Source organism: Centropristis striata, chromosome 14 (genome assembly GCF_030273125.1).
Source record: "Centropristis striata isolate RG_2023a ecotype Rhode Island chromosome 14, C.striata_1.0, whole genome shotgun sequence".
NCBI lineage: Eukaryota > Metazoa > Chordata > Actinopteri > Perciformes > Serranidae > Centropristis > Centropristis striata.
In genome coordinates this window covers 22491924-22511506 of record NC_081530.1, presented here as the reverse complement: position 1 = coordinate 22511506, position 19583 = coordinate 22491924, and the positions used below count along the sequence as shown (strand labels likewise).

General features: G+C 35.9%; 2 protein-coding genes across 3 annotated transcripts; one reads left to right on the top strand and one right to left on the bottom strand.

The window, feature by feature from the left end:
* Positions 1-10: 10 nt before the first annotated feature.
* On the top strand, positions 11-5250 carry si:ch211-81a5.8 (uncharacterized protein LOC560648 homolog). 2 transcript variants are annotated; one of them, XM_059349480.1, is made up of 4 exons: positions 11-2905; positions 3320-3684; positions 3989-4076; positions 4774-5250. In XM_059349480.1, the coding sequence occupies exons 2-4, from the start codon at positions 3461-3463 to the stop codon at positions 4930-4932; spliced, it is 471 nt and encodes a 156-aa protein (XP_059205463.1). In that variant the 5' UTR covers positions 11-2905; positions 3320-3460; the 3' UTR covers positions 4933-5250. The 2 variants fall into 2 exon arrangements, with proteins under 2 accessions (XP_059205463.1, XP_059205462.1); XM_059349479.1 differs by having other exon boundaries at positions 4771-5250.
* Positions 5251-9356: 4106 nt separating this feature from the next.
* Positions 9357-18662, bottom strand: dnajc8 (DnaJ (Hsp40) homolog, subfamily C, member 8). The gene is made up of 9 exons (XM_059349301.1): positions 18554-18662; positions 16640-16741; positions 16346-16402; positions 15425-15491; positions 15119-15213; positions 14928-14999; positions 13887-13978; positions 10238-10313; positions 9357-10132 (listed from the first exon to the last, which is right to left on the bottom strand). Exons 1-9 carry the CDS (start codon positions 18623-18625, stop codon positions 10010-10012), a joined length of 756 nt encoding a protein of 251 aa, XP_059205284.1. The 5' UTR covers positions 18626-18662; the 3' UTR covers positions 9357-10009.
* Between the last annotated feature and the right edge of the window lie 921 nt (positions 18663-19583).

The following is a 19583-nucleotide window of genomic DNA, read 5'->3' as shown; positions in this document are numbered from 1 at the left end:
ATTTCCTGCAGGAAATTAACATATTACTTAACTTTTAAAAAGTTATCACCTTATTGTTTTTCTAGAAAGAAGCTATTGTGCTCCACATGCAAGTTAAGCTACAAAATTAGTCTTTTTTCCTAAATGCTAAGGAATTTTTAATTTTGGAACTACAGTCATGGAAAAAAAATATTAGACCACCCCCCTTGTTTTCTACTTGCTTTCTTGTTCATTTTAATGGCTGGTACAAGCAGAGGTACATTTGTTTGGACAGATATAATGAAAACAACAAAAATAGCTCATAAGGGTTTAATTTAAGAGCTGATATCCAGCCATTTCCCATGGTTTTCTTGGTCATGATTTTGGTTATTATCAAGAAAACTATGGAAAACGGCTTGGCGGTTACATGTCCAGGTATTGTTTGCCTCTTGTCACCGTTCACTACTTGTTTAGTTCTGTGTGAAACTAATCTCTCTCTCATGTTCTTCCATAAACCTACGCTTCCATCTGTCACCCTGTCAGCACAGGAAGAGAGGGGAGATCTGCCGCAACAGGTGTTTTGATGCTTCGTCATGTAAGCTTCTCCATCTGTCGGTAATGTACCATTATAACCTCACTCACTGTCCCCTTTCTTTCTTTCTCCCTCCACCTTTGTCTGTGAATGAATGAAAGAACCTGCTGGAGTGCTCTACAGCCAAAAGTGAGCTTGTTGGGCGTCCAAGACCAGACCCTGGATACACCAAGATACAAGATTAAAAAGGATAAAGGGAACCTACCTCTTGGCTAAACTTGTGCTTAAATTGTCAGACAGAAATGCTGGGACCCTCAGAGCCCCTGTAGTGGTCAGAAGTAGAAGGTGATATATGAGCAGTTAAAAACTCCATTTCCAGTAGTTCATACTTTTTAAAATTGGTCCTCTGTAATATTACATTTTTTTGGGACATTGAATTTTAGGTCTTCATAAAATGTAAACCATAATCATTATAATTATTCTGTGTGTAATTTATCTATATAATGTGTTATCTCCACTTGAATTTAATTAACTACATAAATATACCTTTCTAGTTGCTGTTTGACTTAACCCTTGTGCCTCACTTTAAAGATGTTACCCTTATATCCCTAAAGGACGGAACTTTTTAAAAATGCCTTAAAATTATATATTAGCATTACTCTTTCACTGAGTTAAATCTTTAAATCAACTTCAGTCTTAATCATAACTAAAAAATATTTGTTCATTTTTAGAATTTTAACCCTTTAAATGAGAGTTGTTTCCATTAAGCCACTGTTTTTAAATTGCTTCTTTTTTTTCTTTTTACAAATTTTTGTATGCTAGGGATATTTTTTTCACTAGGATATGTACAGGTGCATCTCAATAAATGAGGATATCACAGAAAGTTTATTTATGTAGTTAATTAAATTCAAGTGGAAATAACATAATAGAGATCCATTACACACAGAATGAAACATTTCATGTCTTAATTTATTCAATTTCTTCTAATTATAACGTTTATAGCTTACATTTAATGAAGACCTAAAATTCAGTGTCTCAAAAAAAAAGAATATTACAAAAAAACAATTTTAAAAGTATATTTAATATGGAAATGTTGGCCTCTGAAAAGTATGTCCATCTATACCTACCGGTACTTGGTTGGGGCTATCTGACTTGAACTACTGGTAATGGACTTTTCCATCATATTCTAATGTATTGAGATGCACCTGTATGATATATGATTAGCCACAACATTGATTTTGATGTATTGTATCAAACAGTACGGTGCTCCATTATACAGCAGCAATAACCCCCAGAGGAAACCAGGAAACCCGCATGTATTAGCCCCATAGGACAAACGTGAGAAAATGGTTAAATTCTGTGAAAAATAGTAAAAAATTAGAATGTTGAAGCCAGGACTCCAGATTGAAAGCATACTATAATGGATGAATGTATGCTGTAGTGGTTGTGGGGTCAAAAATTGTGGATTTTATGTGTTTCATTGGAAAAAAAAATTGTCCTTAAATGTATGAGTGTCTGTATTTTGGCAACACAGTTTATTATAGGAGCTAAGGTTGAACCTACAAAGTAAAAAATGCTCACAACCTTGCCAAAATATATCCCATATGCATTAACACATAGCCAAAACTGATCAGAGAATAAAAAGCCAGAAATGCCCCTAGTGATGTACAGAATAATCTCTAAACCTTTGTTGGGAATTTCACATTTACAAGTACAGGATTATAAGTCTGTTATCTTGGATCCCTGATTTGGATTTAGTAGGACCATTCAGAAGAATCAGAGCCAGTTATAGAAATGTGAATGAATGAGGAGTGTTATCTCTCTTGACCTGGATTCAGTTCTGGGTGAATGAATCAGTGAATTGAAGGACTCATTCAACTTTGTGACTCAGAGGCTTAATGTTTCCGGTGAATGAAGCCGTCCAGGAAGAAATCCTCTCTGCGTCACGGATGTGCCACCTTCCAACTTTTTGTCTGTTGATGCTCCATCTGTCTGAATGATCACATCAGCTGTTACTTAAACACAACTATACAGGTCTTTACTAAGAAAAAATTGAAAATGTGACTTTTGAACTTAGATCAAATAGCATATATAAAGTCAAACCCCTCACCGTGAACATGAGTTATATGAGCTGTTTTAGTTAAATGTAAACAAGCAGTTGCTGTCCTGTAGAGGTTTGTTTGGCAGTGCTCCGTCACTAATGAGATAAACTCTCACGTCTTCAGCTAATCCGGTTTGAGGAGCAGCGAGGTCATCAGTCAAATCCCCATAAGAGCAGTCGGTGAGAGAGCAGAGGTGTATACATGTGCAGAACACTGAAGAACTGGACGCAATGCGATGAATGGACTCTACACTTTGCAGCTTTGACAAATGATACACATCAGCTGATTGTGTCTGCAGGAGCATCACTTGCTGGTAAGTCTTATTTATACTATGGCATGTATGTAAAGTACAGGTACATCTCAGTAAGTTAGAATATCATAGAAACGTTAGATAATTTCTTCAAATTTAAACTATTATGGCTTACATTTAAGGAAGACCTAAAATTCAGTGTCTCAAAAAACTGTTAATATAACAAAAGACCAATTTTAAAAAGTATGTTTAATATGGAAATGTTGGCCTCTGAAAAGTATGCCCATCTATATGCACTCAATACTTGGTTGGGGCTATTTGACTTGAACTACTGGAAATGGACTTTTCCATGTTCCTAATTTATTGAGATGCACCTGTATATTGTGCTTATTTGCACTTTTGCTCAGACGTGTAGAGTTAATTTATGTGCAATACTAGCTGATCAGTCTGTATGATTGTTATTCTTTGTTTTTGCAGATTTCTTCGTTTGAAAGTAAAGAGCAACAACGCCGACTTTGGTCCTGAACTTTAGTCAGTGTTTAATCATTTGAACCACATCAGAACCTAGGAACTCCAAGCACCACACAACAACAACACCAGCGCCGGACGACTGTTGAAATGGATTCCCTCATGTCGTTGGGCGCCCCGCTGAAGCAGTTCACCAGCTGCGTGTCCGGGAAAAGCACCTCCACCAAGAGAGGGGCCAAGGGCAGCCAGTCCGTCCGCAGAAGCAGCTTCACCCGCAGGAAGAGCGTCAGCAGGAGGAGAAGCCTTCCCTGCAGCAGCCAGAAGGTCCCGGACTCCTGGCTCAGAATGTACCAGGCTGAACTGAAGAGAGAAAGGTATCGGATCTATTCATAGTCTTTCGTTGCCATTCACTCAGCTTGAGCACTCCAGTCTTTTGTAATGATATTTTGTAATCCCATATTGCTTTTGTTTACAGTTTTGCATGTATAGATAGTTGTAATAATACTTTCTGACAGTGTGATAAGTCGATAAGAAGTTCAGTTACTGTCTTGTTAACCAGCTGAGGGTCCTGGCGGGACAGACTTGGCTTAGTGAGGATAAGGCTGTTCGTCACATGAATTAAGCTGCTTGTCCATGTGCTGCTCCTCATGTTGTTCTGTGTCTGTTTGTTTGCCAAAGGAAACGACAGCAAGCCATACTGGCCAAGAAGAACGCAGAGAGGACGGTCAGAAAGACGCACTTCAGGAGCCACCACTGCCTCCCGAGGGTCAGTAAGCAATGAAATCAAGTGATACTACATTTTTTATGGCGTACTATACTTTCAATTTTTATGACATTTTGGATGACAGACTGTACTGTGATTTTTTTTTGGGCATTTCTTAATGACGTACTATACTATGACATTTTATGACATTTTTATGACTTACTATACTATGACTGTTTGGCATTTTTTTATGACATACTTCACTGACTTGTTGGCATTTTTGATGATGTACTATACTATGACTTTAAAAAAAAATAATTTAGCTTTTTTGAAAGAAAAAAAATACAACATACTATGAAATTTCTTTAGATTTTTTAAAACTTTTTTTTTAAGCATTTTTTGTGACATACTCCACTATGACTTTTTTTGCAAAAAATGTTTTATAACATACTATATATATGATTCTTTTTGGCTTTTTTTCATAACATACTATAACTTTTTGGGCATTTTTTATAGCATACTATGACTTTTTTTGGCATTTTTGATGACACATTATGACATCTTTGGCATTTTTTAATGTCATTCCATGACTTTTTTTGGCATTTTTGATGACACATTATGACATTTTTGATGACATACTATGACTTTTTTTGGCATATTTTATGACATACTATGACTTTTTATGGCATTTTTAATGAAATACAATCATATTAAAATATACCAATCCAACAATCTTCACCCTCTCTTTCACATGCAGCAGACCACCTCTGCCAGAAAACCAGCCTCAGTGAAGGATGATTCGTTCTTCGGAGCCTTCCAGGGCCTCAGTTTGGATGAACTGCTGGGAGGGAGCAGTGGATCTTCAGCTGTCTCTGTGCCTGCTGCTGCTGGTGGCGGAGATCCATGCAAAGTCATGTGAAAGCTACTTTAACATTAAAGGATAATCGGACTGTTCAGATGATCCTCATGATGCTTGAGAGACTTGAAGGACTAAGGGCTCATGGCAGAAAGGTGACTTGAGTTGAAAATGCCGTAACAAAGAGGCTCACACCATCACAACCCAAGAAAAAGGGGACATGCAAGCTTCATTAGGTTTTTTCCTTTTTAGAAAAATTAATATTGCTTTTTATTGTTGAACTCTGTATCAGGCTTTGTTTCATTTATCCACTTGTTTTTATGAAATATGAATAAAAAAAATCTACTGAAACGTCTGCCTTTAATAAATACATATAGGTGACAGGTTTTTATTCAACATAGGCATTGGTAAGTTGGGTGTAATCAGAAGGACTCTCTTCAGGAGCCTGTTCTAAAGTCTTTAGGATTGTTTTTTTACAAACTACACTGACCCTTTATTAGGGCCCGAGCAGGCAACAACCAGCGAGGTCCCTATTGTATTTCGAATTATTTTTTTTTTCTTCTTCCCAAATGATCGCATTTTTCACTGTCTGAACATACCCCAAAACTCATGAAACTTTAAATATAAGTCACACCTGGCGAAAATTTTTATAATCTATTGTCATCCTGAATTTCCACCACTAGGTGGCGCTATAATAAAGGAAAGTGCGTTTTGGCTAATAACTCCCACATACTTTATCGCACATTCAAAAACCTTATATCTGGGGCGCCCCGGTAGCACACCTGGTAGAGCGCGTACCATAGAGGCTTTGACCTTGCAAGCGGGCGGCCCGGGTTCGAGTCCGACTCGGAGCCCTTTCCCGCATGTCTTCCCCTCTGTCTCCCCCTTTCACTCTCTCTCACACTATCAAATAAAGCTGAAAAATGGCCAAAAAATATCTTAAAAAAAAAAAAAAAAAAACCTTATATCCACGCGTTCACTGAGTTGTGCTGAATCTCGTGATATAGGCCACGCCCTTTTTCGCAGAGAGTTTTTTAAACATACTTTTTCGAACTCCGAGGCAATTTCATCGTTTTGCACCAAACTTTGCACACAGCATCTATGGACCCTCATAACAAAAAGTTATTAAAATAATTTGATAACCCAAAGAAAACTCAAGTTATTAAATAACAACTTCCTGCAGGTGGTGCTATTTTAAACACAAAACACGAAGTGTTGCTTATCTCCACATTGGTGTGTCTGAATGACATGAAACTCAGGTTACTACTTCCCCATGAGCCCCTGAGGCTCTGTGCAAAATTTTGGCCGATGACCACTAGGTGGCGCTCTTTAAATTGAAGTATTTTATATCTCCAAATCGGTTGGTCGGATTAACACCAAACTTGGTATACTTATTATCAATGCCCTCCTGAGGATAACCCTTGAAGGTTTTATTGATCGGCCCCTAGGTGGCGCTCTGGTGGCAGTCTAATTTAATATTTGGCACAGTGCCCAGACCATAAGACTTAAGGCAATGAAATTCATTATCATTATCATGTTTTTTATCTTTTTATCTATGTTATTTACTTCATACTGCAAACAAAATCTACCTCTGGGTACAAATAGAGTCCTCATACACACACACAAAAGAGGCACATATCAACATTCAACTTAAGACAGTGGGAGTTAAGGAATGGCAAGGTAAATTAAAAATTAAATTAAAAATTATTAAAAGTTCTTAGAGGTCCAGACTATACTTAGATATGTGAACTAAAATACGAATAGCAAAAAAAAAAAAAAAGAAGACAGAAAAATAAACAGCAAAATAAAATAAAACTTGTTTTGGCTGTAAAAAACGTAGATAAAGGTTAAAATGTATATATAGAAATAGTAAAAACATACATAAAAGCAACAATAAATAAACACCTGTGCAAAGCATAGCAGGGACAAAACTGTTTTTGTGTCTTTTTGTTCTACACTTAGGGATTGTAAACCTACGCCCAGAGGGGAGGGGCTGAAACTCAATGTGCAATGGATGGGAACTGTCATTTAATTGAACCAGTAATGCGCTGTATTTGTTTTGTGTACAAGGTCTCCACGTTGAGCTGTGGCTCACCAATCAGTCTACTAGACCACTTTACTATTTGGTTGACTGAGTTTTTATTTTTCAATGAGAGGTTGCCGTCGGGGTGTGTGCGTTACAGGGGCCAGTCTATACCACCCCTATGAATTTCATTGCCTTAAATGTTATAGTGTGGCCACGGTACCAAATATGAAATTAGACTGCCACCACTGTGCCACCTAGGGGCCGATCAATAAAAACTTAAAGGGTTATCCTCAGGAGGGCATTGACAATAAGTATACCAAGTTTGGTGTTAATCTGACCAACCGATTTGGAGATATAAAATACTTCAATTTAAAGAGTGCCACCTAGTGGTTATTCCTCTACATTTAGCTGACAGCTTTAGTTACTTTTCAGGTCAAGATTTAAAATGAAAAACATGATACATTTAAAATGATTACCCATTTTTATAAATTAAACCACTTAAAGTTTATTAGGTAGTTAAAATGAGCGGAGTGGAGTCATTTCACAGTGTGGTATTAGTACTTTTACTGAAGTAAAGGATCTGAACACTTCTTCCACCGCTGTCTTTTTTACTTCTTTACTTTTTTTTTTTTACATTTATTTTATTTTATTTTTTTTATTTTTTTATGTATTATTTTTTCTTGCATGCGCAGCTTTTTTCGCTTCTGTGCATGCGCGGTTTTTCGCATCTGCAGAACCGCAAAAAGCCGCGCATGCGCATAAGCGAATACGGCCGCGCATGCGCAGAAGCAGAAAAAGCTGCGCATGCGCAGAAGCAAAAAAGGCCGCGCATGCGCAGACACAGAAAAATAGATACATAATAAAAATTTTAAAAAATAATAATAAAAATTTAAAAAACAAAAAATTAAAAAATATAATAAAGAAAAAAAAATAAATGTAAAAAAAAGTTTTTAAAAAAAGTAAAGAAGTAAAAAACACAGTGGTGGAAGAAGTGTTCAGATCCTTTACTTCAGTAAAAGTACTAATACCACACTGTGAAATGACTCCACTCCGCTCATTTTAACTACCTAATAAACTTTTAAGTGGTTTAATTTATAAAAATGGGTAATCATTTTAAATGTATCATGTTTTTCATTCTAAATCTTGACCTGAAAAGTAACTAAAGCTGTCAGCTAAATGTAGAGGAATAAAAAGTACAATATATGTCTCAAAATGTAGTGGAGTAGAAGTATAAAGTTACATAAAATGTACATAAAAGTACCTCAAAATTTTACTTTAAGTCCAGTACTTGAGTAAATATACATAGTTACTTTCCACCATTGCTACCTGCCTCTTCTAACTTATACATATCAGTTAAGAGTCCTCCTTCAGAAACTGTATGCGGATTAAAGGGATAGTTTGTGCATTATTATACAAAACTAGGTACAATTATTGTCAATGCCCTCCTGAGGATAACCCTTTAAGGTTTTATTGATCGGCCCCTAGGTGGCACTGTGGTGGCAGTCTAATTTCATATTTGGTACCGTGGCCACACTATAACACTTAAGGCAATGAAATTCATAGGGGTGGTATAGACTGGCCCCTGTAACGCACACACCTGACGGCAGCATGCCCCGACACGCGTGTACTGCGAGGGCCCGTTCAGTACTGCTTGCAGTCCTAGTTTTATTTTATTTATTTTTTTACAGTTTTTGGACATACTGTAATGTAGTAGGTTTTTTTAATCTCTGGATATACTATTCTACTACTATGATCAATGTACTATTCTAAAGCGTTTTTAGGCATTTTTGGAGAAATTACGATTGTTAGAAAAAAATTCAATTTTGACATACTATGATGGTGATATATGGTGTTTGATATTTTGGGACACACCATACTATTACCATGATCAACATACTATAAATGTTTTGAGACATTTTTGGACATCTACAAAATTACCGTTTGTCAAAAAGTGAAGCTTTTAAAAATGTCTTATTGTAGTCTGTTGATACATATCATATAATTTATGCAGAAATGATAGAAAACTCCATATTGTAGGATGTCCAAAATTTGGAGAGGAAATAGTCATATAGTATGTCATTTTTTGTCAAAAAGTGATTTTTAAAAAAACGTCTAAACCTGTCAAAGATGTACCAATTATAGCCTGTTGATACATATATAATTTATGCAGCATTGAGAAAAAACAGAGGGAAAAAAGAAGTCATGTAATTTTTTTGTCAAAAAGTGAAAAAAATGTAATGCCTAAAAATGTTAAAAATGGCCATTATAGTCTGTTGATTGAAATTATTAAAATGGCCAGGAAAAACACCATATTATAGTACATATATTAATATATATTTATCCAGTGTTCTTACTCCTGAGCTGCTCTTTTTGTGGATTAATTTGAAATCCAAAGCAGAAACTAAAGGTTAAAGGATTTTATTCATAATTCAACATAAATAGGTAATTATTGGCAACAAACACCAGTCAGGTGTTTTTATTGACAGTATTTTAACACATTTAAGACATGCAAAACTAAGACACTAATTGCAAAACCTGCATTTTCACTATAAACTCTTGTTTTTGTGACCTGGTGGCCAACACAAAAGTGTTTTCCTATTCTGCTCAGATCTGACAGCATATTTCAAGATTTTGTGTGTAAATCCAATTAGTTTGACTGGCTTGGTAAAGTGTTTACAACAACCAGATTCTCAAAACAGTAATCCCCCACACCTCGCCCATACATACCTTTCATTTTATGGTGAAAATTTTCAGACTCCACTTTGTAGACCACTGTGAGGATTTGCTTGTTAAGACCAAGCTTTATTTAGTAAAAAAAAAGAACCAAAAAAACAACAATGATAAACCACATTTTCTCCTCAGTTACAGATGTGGAAGATGCATCATTTTGTCTTTCTTACGTGAGGCAGGTTTGATCTCTGGGTCTAGATCACAATTATGTACATTAGAAAACCAAGTACAAAACTACGTTTGTCAGGGTCAGGTTGATGAAGTATCCCGGTGACTGTGTGATAACAACTTCATAGTTGATTGCGGACGACAAGGTGAGGACACACACAACTGGAGTTTTTATAACAGTGGGTTTTTTTTCTAATAAAGTCCCATTTTACAGCATCATTCCCTCTGTTCCATCTTGACTTTCGGAGGCTTGAGGAAGGACCTATTCTTCTTCTCCTTGCTCTTTTTGCCTTTGGCCTGAAAGGTCCTCCAACTGTCCACACGCCCATCTCTTGTTTCCTGGTGATACAAAAAAAAAAAAAAAAGTTAAAAGAAATGCAAAAAAAACCCTGAAACGGTCATGTTTCCATTTGTAAGTAACCAACCAGTCATGGAAGAACGTACCTCAAAATTTTTCTGCCATTCTCTCTCCCGCTTTGCTTTCTCTGCTGCCTCGATTTCTTCCTCTCTTGCCCTTTTCCTGGGGAAATGATGACAAAAATATTTTCTTTAAAAAGTCTGTACGACTGCATGCTTTTTTGTTTCAATAGTGAAGTCTGTAATGGCATTTTAATAAGATATTAGAAACACAATTTACATGATTTGGAAGTTTAAGTAAAGAGGTCAAAAGGAAAATTTGGTGTTTTTTAACTTGGAGCCTATTTTCCCCATGTTGTTGTCGTCTCAGGGTCAGTTTATTATTATTTGACGGGGTTGTCAATCAGAATGAGAAATACTTTGTTGATCCCAGGGGAGAAATTGCTTTGTTACGGTTGCGGCTGTATAAGAATAGAATAGAAAGTAATTCTGTAAATAAAATAAAGGTAAAATATACAACAATATAAATACAAATTCAAGTCTTAAGTAAATAAAGACACAAATACAAAATAGGAATATACAGATACAAATAGGAATATGAAATATAAAAAATACATTTGAAGTAAATATACAGGAGCATCTCAATAAATGTGAATATGATGGAAAAGTCCATTCCCAGTAGTTCAAGTCAAATAGCCCCAACCAAGAATTGAGTGCATATAGATGGATATACTTTTCAGAGGCCAACATTTCCATACTAAACATACTTTTTAAAATTGGTCTTTTGTAATATTCAAATTTTTTGAGACACTGAATTTTTAGGTCTTCTTTAAATGTAAGCCATAATCATTATAATTAGAATAAATTATATAAATTAAGACATGAAATGTTTCATTCTGTGTGTAATGTAAACTTTTTGAATGGAATTACTCACTTATCTTATTGAGATGCACCTGTATATATGTACAATAAAATGAAATATAATACAGAACTAGGACTGCAAGCAGTACTGCACGGGCCCTAACATTTATAGTATGTTGATCATGGTAATAGTATGGTGTGTCCCAAAATATCAAACACCATATATCACCATCATAGTATGTCAAAATTGAAATTTTTTCTAACAATCGTAATTTCTCCAAAAATGCCTAAAAACGCTTTAGAATAGTACATTGATCATAGTAGTAGAATAGTATATCCAGAGATTAAAAAACCCCACTACATTACAGTATGTCCAAAAACTGTAAAAAAATAAAATAAAACTAGGACTGCAAGCAGTACTGAACGGGCCCTCGCAGTACACGCGTGTCGGGGCATGCTGCCGTCAGGTGTGTGCGTTACAGGGGCCAGTCTATACCACCCCTATGAATTTCATTGCCTTAAGTGTTATAGTGTGGCCACGGTACCAAATATGAAATTAGACTGCCCCCACAGTGCCGCCTAGGGGCCGATCAATAAAACCTTAAAGGGTTATCCTGAGGGGGGCATTGACAATAATTTTACCAAGTTCTGTATAATAATGCACAAACTATCCCTTTAATCCTCATACAGTGTCCGAAGGAGGACTCTTAACTGATATGTATAAGTTAGAAGAGGCAGGTAGCAATGGTGGAAAGTAACTATGTACATTTACTCAAGTACTGGACTTAAAGTACAATTTTGAGGTACCTTTATGTACATTTTATGTAACTTTATACTTCTACTCCACTACATTTTGAGACATATATTGTACTTTTTACTCCTCTACATTTAGCTGACAGCTTTAATTACTTTTTAGATCAAGATTTAAAATGAAAAACATGATACATTTAAAATGATTACCCATTTTTATAAATGAAACCACTTAAAAGTTTATTAGGTAGTTAAAATGAGCGGAGTGGAGTCATTTCACAGTGTGGTATTAGTACTTTTACTGAAATAAAAAGTGAAAAGAAAGAAAAAGTAGGTTTACGACAGGAGTAAAAAGTACAATATTTGCCTCAAAATGTAGTGGTGTAGAAGTATAAAGTTACATAAAATGTACATAAAAGTACCTCAAAATTGTACTTTAAGTCCAGTACTTGAGTAAATGTAGGTTTACAATCCCTAGATGTAGAACAAAAAGACACAAAAACAGTTTTGTCCCTGCTATGCTTTGCACAGGTGTTTATTTATCGTTGCTTTTATGTATGTATTTACTATTTCTATATATACATTTTAACTTTTATCTACGTTTTTACAGCCTAAACAAGTTTTATTTTATTTTGCTGTTTTATTTTGTTAATTTTTCTGTCTTCTTTTTTTTTTGCTATTCGTATTTTAGTTCACATCAATATCTAAGTATAGTCTGGACCTGTAAGAATTTTTAATAATTTTTATTTTTTTTATTTAACTTGCCATTTCTTAACTCCCACTGTCTTAAGTTGAATGATGTGTGATGTGCCTCTCATGTGTGTGTGTGTGTGTGTGTGTGTGTGTGTATGAGGACTCTATACTGCAACAGACAAAGTAAATAACAATAACATAGATCAAAAGATAAAAAACATGATAATGATAATGAATTTCATTGCCTTAAGTCTTATGGTCTGGGCACAGTGCCAAATATTAAATTAGACTGCCACCAGAGCGCCACCTAGGGGCCGATCAATAAAACCTTCAAGGGTTATCCTCAGGAGGGCAAGAATGGTGTTAATCCGACCAACCGATTTGGAGATATAAAATACTTCTTTCCAAAGAGCGCCACCTAGTGGTCATCGGCCAAAATTTTGCACAGAGCCTCAGGGGCTCATGGGGAAGTAGTAACCTGAGTTTCATGTCATTCAGACACACCAATGTGGAGATCTGCAACACTTCGTGTTTTGTGTTGAAAATAGCGCCACCTGCAGGAAGTTGTTATTTAATAACTTGAGTATTCTTTGGGTTATCAAAATTCTTTTATTAACTTTTTGTTATGAGGGTCCATAGATGCTGTGTGCAAAGTTTGGTGCAAAACGATGAAATTGCCTCGGAGGAGTTCGAAGACATTTCGCAAAATTGCGGAAAAAAAAACTCTAGGCGAAAATGGGCTTGGCCTCTATAACGAGATTCAGCAAAACTCAGTGAACGCGTGGATATAAGATTTTTGAATATGCGATAAAGTATGTGGGAGTTATTAGCCAAAACGCACTTTCCTTTATTATAGCGCCACCTAGTGGTGGAAATTCAGGATGACAATAGATTATAACATTTTTCGCCAGGTGTGACTTATATTTAAAGTTTCATGAGTTTTGGAGTATGTTCAGGCAGTGAAAAATGCGATCATTTGGGACAAAGAATAAAAATAAAGAATCATTTGAAATACAATAGGGACCTCGCAGGTCGTTGCCTGCTCGGGCCCTAAATATAGATATGTAATAATGTAACGACAGCATGACATCTGCAACAAATCACATTGCGAGATTTCAGAAGAAAACTTCCCCTTGACCGAGACTTGGCTGGACACATTAACAAGCAGACCAGATCAAGTGAAAGGTAAAGAAAGAGGTTGTGTTTCTCTGTGGGGACTTTTTCATCACGTTATTGGACAATTATAATAAGCCTGTCAGTGGCAAAAACAAGCACTTTTAGTGGATGTATATTGCCCGTCTTGAATTACCCAGAAGGATTACATTGCAGCCTGTTTCAAAGGTCCAGATTTTGCCTTTAAAGGCAGGTAACTATTTTTCATATCGTAAAATAATAAAAAAGCAGGTTGTAAACATACATGTGTGTCATTTACCTTTCATGCATTTCCTTTGCTTCCCTTTCCTTTCTTTTGATTTCGAGCTCTGCGAACAGCTTCATGGTCTGTTTGTAAACGGCTTGCTTAAACTGGAAAAGGAAAAGTTAAGTGTTACTCACATGGATGTAACAGATTCAGTTTACGGTCAGAAATAGTTGTCTAACTAACAGCAAGATAAACTTTAATGAAATTATAAATATAACAAATACTTCAATTCACTTTTGTGTCAGTTCTCCTGCCTTTATTCCAGTTGGTATTACACTGACTGTGGATAAATACCTCATACACCATTTTAGAAACCCAAACTATCCTTTTAAATAAAACAGAGTCCAAAGAAATGTAATATTCACAACCAGTCAAAAGTTGGACACACCTTCTCCTTCAATGGTTTTCAATTATTTATTATTTTCAACATTTTAGATTAATATTTAAAAAAAGCAGAACTATGATGGAACACATGCAGAATTATGTCGTAAACAAAAACATGTCAAACAAACCAGAATATGTTGAGAAGAATAAGAGAAGTGTGCAAAGCTGTCATCAAAACAACGATACACGATAATGTGAAGAATCTAAAATCTAAAACATATTCTGATTTGTTTAACACTTTTCTTTTTTTTTACTAATAATTCTGTGTGTTCGTTCATAGTATGTCTTCAGTATTAATGTAAAATGTTGAAAATAATAATACATTTAAAAAAAACATTGAATAAGAAGGTGTGTCCAAACTTTGACTGGTAGTGTGTGTCACAAAGGATAAGCAAATCATTGCATCTGTTTTATTAATGTTTTAGACAATGTCTCAATTCTTTGGTAATCAGAGCTGTATGTTGAATAACAAAACAAAAAAAAGGCAGATTACTTTCACCGTTACTGCTACTTCTTCTATCTCAAAACTACCACTTTCATGTGCAATAACACAATTAATACCATGATTTAAATTATGACGAAACATTTTTTTAAAATTGTGTTTTCCTTTACTCTCTATTTTATTTTCAACACCATCCCAGTACGTTTTATTTTAAATCTCTGACTGACCATTTCAGGGTCGTCCTCCTCCACATCTATTGGCTTTCCTTCCTTCTTCAACTGTTTCCTTTTCTCCTTCACCTGTTGGGAGCATTAAATGGCAGAAAATAAAATGTTACCAAACAAATATCTGTCAGGAGAGCTGAGTAGCACGGAGGCCTTTAATGTTTGAACAGTAAAGGAATGTGTTGAACACTCACATTATGCTCCACATATTCCTGTCCTGCATGGATCACGTCTAAGGCTCTCTTTCTCTGCTCTGGCTCAAGTAGGAGTTTGTACGCCTTATCCACAGCTGGAACAGTGAGACATGCAGGTTAAATTAAACTCTCGTACAAATCAATCAAATCAAAATTACTTCAAATCAAAATTACTTTATTCATCCCTGAGGGGAAATTCAATAGAAGACATGTTTATTAAAATCATACGACACCACAAACTGAGCAACAGGTTCATCAGGTTAATGACATACAGTGTATAAGTCAACATAAAGTGTGAGCATTTACCTTCAAAGGCTTTCTGTGCTCTGTCTGGATCACCCTGGTTCTTGTCTGGATGGACCAAAATGGACAACTGCAGAGATAAAGAGAAAAAATATTAGGAAGTAGGACTGCAAGCAGTACTGAACGGGCCCTCGCAGTACACGCATGTCGGGGCATGCTGCCGTCGGGGTGTGTGCGTTACAGGGGCCAGTCTATACCACCCCGATGAATTTCATTGCCTTAAGTGTTATAGTGTGGCCACGGTACCAAATATGAAATTAGACTGCCACCACAGTGCCACCTAGGGGCCGATCAATAAAACCTTAAAGGGTTATCCTCAGGAGGGCATTGACAATAATTGTACCAAGTTTTGTATAATAATGCTCAAACTATCCCTTTAATCCTCATACAGTGTCTGAAGGAGGACTCTTAACTGATGTAACAATGTACATTTACTCAAGTACTGGACTTAAAGTACAATTTTGAGGTACTTTGTTGTACATTTTATGTAACTTTATACTTCTACTTCACAGTGTGGTATTAGTACTTTTACTGAAGTAAAGGATCTGAATACTTCTTCCACCACTGTCCTTTTTACTTCTTTACTGTTTTTTTTACTTTTCAGGTCGAGATTTAACATAAACTATGCGCGGGTCTCTGCGTGGTCGCTGCAGCCTGCGCATGCGCACCAAAAATGGTGAGTTTTTGAATATGATAAAGGCCCCAAAAAGGCAATTAGTTTTTGTGAAAAAAGTATAATAATAGACGGACTTTCAGTGCTCGGTCCCTAATAAATAATCATTCGAAATACAATAGGGACCTCGCAGGTCGTTGCCTGCTCGGGCATTAATTAAGAAACAAAAAATATGACAGCACTATCACTATGTGCACAGTCAAATCACATCTTCACAGAGGAGACTGCTGATGTTTTCTTTTTCCACTTACCGCCCGAAATCTTTTCTTCAATTCATCGTCTGTTGCCTCTGGATCAATTTGCAGAACCTGAAAGTTATGTGAACATTAACAGATTAATTCTACATAGTAATATGTACCAAAGTGTCTCGTTAAGATTATTATTTTGCACCCAACACGAGATATTTTGCTCCCCCCCCATGATTCTAAAATAAAATGGTTGAACCTTTATGTCAGGAATTTGATTAATAATGCTAGTAACAATTAACCAAAAAAATAATTAAACAAACATCAATGATTAAAGTACTAAATTGGTCGTAAAATCACCTCAAATGGATTGAGATTGAAGTAGGATGAGCCTGGTCTCAGCAGTCTGTCAATCTGCTGCTTGGAGGTCAGCACAGAGTCTCTCTTCTCAATCTGCTTTACCTGTTAAAACAGACACAATCACCATGAACACTTACAATAATACAAACAATTGATATCTACAAAGTCAATCTGAAGCTGCACTTTCTGGTGCTGCTCTTTATATTGCAACATTTCAGCCTCAAAACTTTTGAGAAAAACAAAACAGTTTTTTTTGCATTATTTTAGAATCTAACATTTGTACAAACAGTACAGCAGCTAAAGTAATGGAGATCAAAAACAAAAATCCAAGCCCTGTAAATGTTTTGTGTTATAAAAATGTACATGTCAATTCTCAGGCACTTAAATAATAATAATCCTTATGGAATGGTACATATTGATTTATCGACCTAACAGGGTGGAGATGTTTGAACCCATTTAGCCTCAGGTCTGTGAGCGATCCAGATTTATCCAGCTAACCTTCAACACATAAACATAACTTTTACATTCTATATTAAATAACTGGAAACTTCAAGAGTGTGTCAAACAGACTAACATGGGGATAAAAATACATTTTATGCTCACCCTAATTTACTCCTGCGTGTCGAAAAAATGATGTAATTCCCTGAAAAAGGTCTTAATGGATTTGCAGTCAAAAAACTACAAACTAACGGGTAGGGAAATTATATTGGGGACATACAACAAATGACAAAATGCTGAAGCAAAAAACTATTCCTCTTAATATATATCTGTATCTACATTAGGGGTGCAAATGAAGCTGCTGGAGAGAATGTGGAGAAATCATGGTTGATACTGCTCATGTTTCCTGTTCTTGTCACTCTATTCAAACTTTCTGAGAGAAAGTGGCAACAAATATCTAAAAATTCCTGGTTTTTAATGTCAGTGTAACTTTCACATCCCTCTATCTAGGACACATCTCTGAAAGGCTGAGTAGAGATTATGCCTACTTCTGAAAGATCTTGCTGGCAGAAAGCACAAAGGCCATTACAAAGTACTGGCTTCAGAAAAACTGCACCACTGCTGGCCTATTTATCAACACTATCAAACACCTGCATTTATTAGAACAAATGACATTCTCCCTACAACATCAAATAGAAATGGGGGGATAAAAAGAGTGGGAAAATGGCGTATTTATTTATTGAATCAGTCAGATTTATCATGATTACTTTGTGAACCGCTTGATAATATCCAAAATCATTATCAAGAAAACAATGGAAAATGACTAGATATCAGCTTTTAAATTAAACTCTTATTTTTGTTGTTATTATATTGGTCCAAACAAATGTACCTTTAGTTGTACCAGGCATTAAAATGAACAAGAAATTGAATAAAACAATGGTCTAATACTATTTCCATGACTGTTAATGTAACTTAAACCACATCTAACAACATTTAAAATAACATATAAGGAAGAAATAATGTTGACATAAATGTTGCTGCACACCAGGAGACCCATTCATGAGTAAAAGTATGAAAGAGGAGGTTACTCTGCATCCTCTCTGGGAACCTGACCTCAATCCTTTACACTGCACTGCGAATGATAGAGCTGCTAGATTGAAGGCTAACAGCACCTCTATGTAGAATTATTCAGTTATAGGTGCGATTGAGAAAATGTGACTTGTGGGATTTAATTAAATGAACAAAACAGCATATACGATCTTTGGTGTCCTGATAAAAACAGCAGAAAGACGAAGCTGCGCACAAAAACACCTCAGTCAACGTTAGTTAGCTTCTCATCGTTAGCTTCGCTCATATTCATGTTCGCCAGGCCCAATTGCTGACAAACAGGTGAACCGTTATGTAGCCGACTTGAGCCGATGTACGGGGGCGGCTGACACGTTCACAGCACAAACATTCACAAGAGTTTTGTCGTACCTCCGTGTAAAAATTGTTAAATAATTCATCCGACACATTCTCGGTGGACGACTCTCCTCCGGCGGCCGCCATCTTCCCCCTGGTTTACATGTGACGTAGATGCGTCACGTGACCTCGCAGTTTATTTAATTCAAACCGTTGAAAGTTTATCAGTGCGCGGTCTTGTAATCAGAAAATCTTTATGGATACATTTACATCAATAATATTCCTAATTAATTATTTATAATAGTTTGAGCTGGTGTTGATAACATGAGAAGTTTATATTGGAATGATTATTAAATAAAATATTAAACTAAATTTCTGATAAAGATGCTAAAATACAAACGGTAAATTGTCTGTACTGATGACGGGGATTATGAAACATAATTTGCAACAAAATTAGACAACTATATTTATTTTTCTCAAATAAAAATATCGCTTATTTTGAAAAACCAAAACAGGAACTTCCGCTTGTATTTCAGCATGGCCCGTGTTATTTTCGTTTCATCACGGGTTTAAATCACTTGAGAAAAATGCTGCACTGTGGCTGTGTCCCAATGTCAAGGATCCTTCCTTGGTAGGATCCTTCCTTCAGAGTCGGGTCCTCCGGAGGCGAGGCCAGAGTCCTTCCTTTCACTGGTGTAACGCATAAATGGGACAGCCTTCGGAGTGTGCAGCTGTGCGTCATTGCGTAATTGGCCGTCCTGCTTAAATTCAGCGCCGCTCTCGGCCTCTAGTATCTGTTCTTATCAGTTTAATAAAAATAAATAAATGAAAAAGCCACAAAGTGGATTAAACCTGAATATTTAACTGATCCTGGCTGAATTTGGCCGCTACTTAGTTTCATAAAAGCAGCGGCGCATAATTCATCATGGAAATATGTTCTGTGATTTTTTATTTTTTATTTTACAGTACAGTACAATAACAGTTATTTATAAATAACAATAACGGATAATAGCGGACTTTCGGTCCCTGTAAACACAATAAAGAAATGTATAACTTTCTGAATGGCACAGTTGCACATAGTACATCATCATCATCTGACGCATAT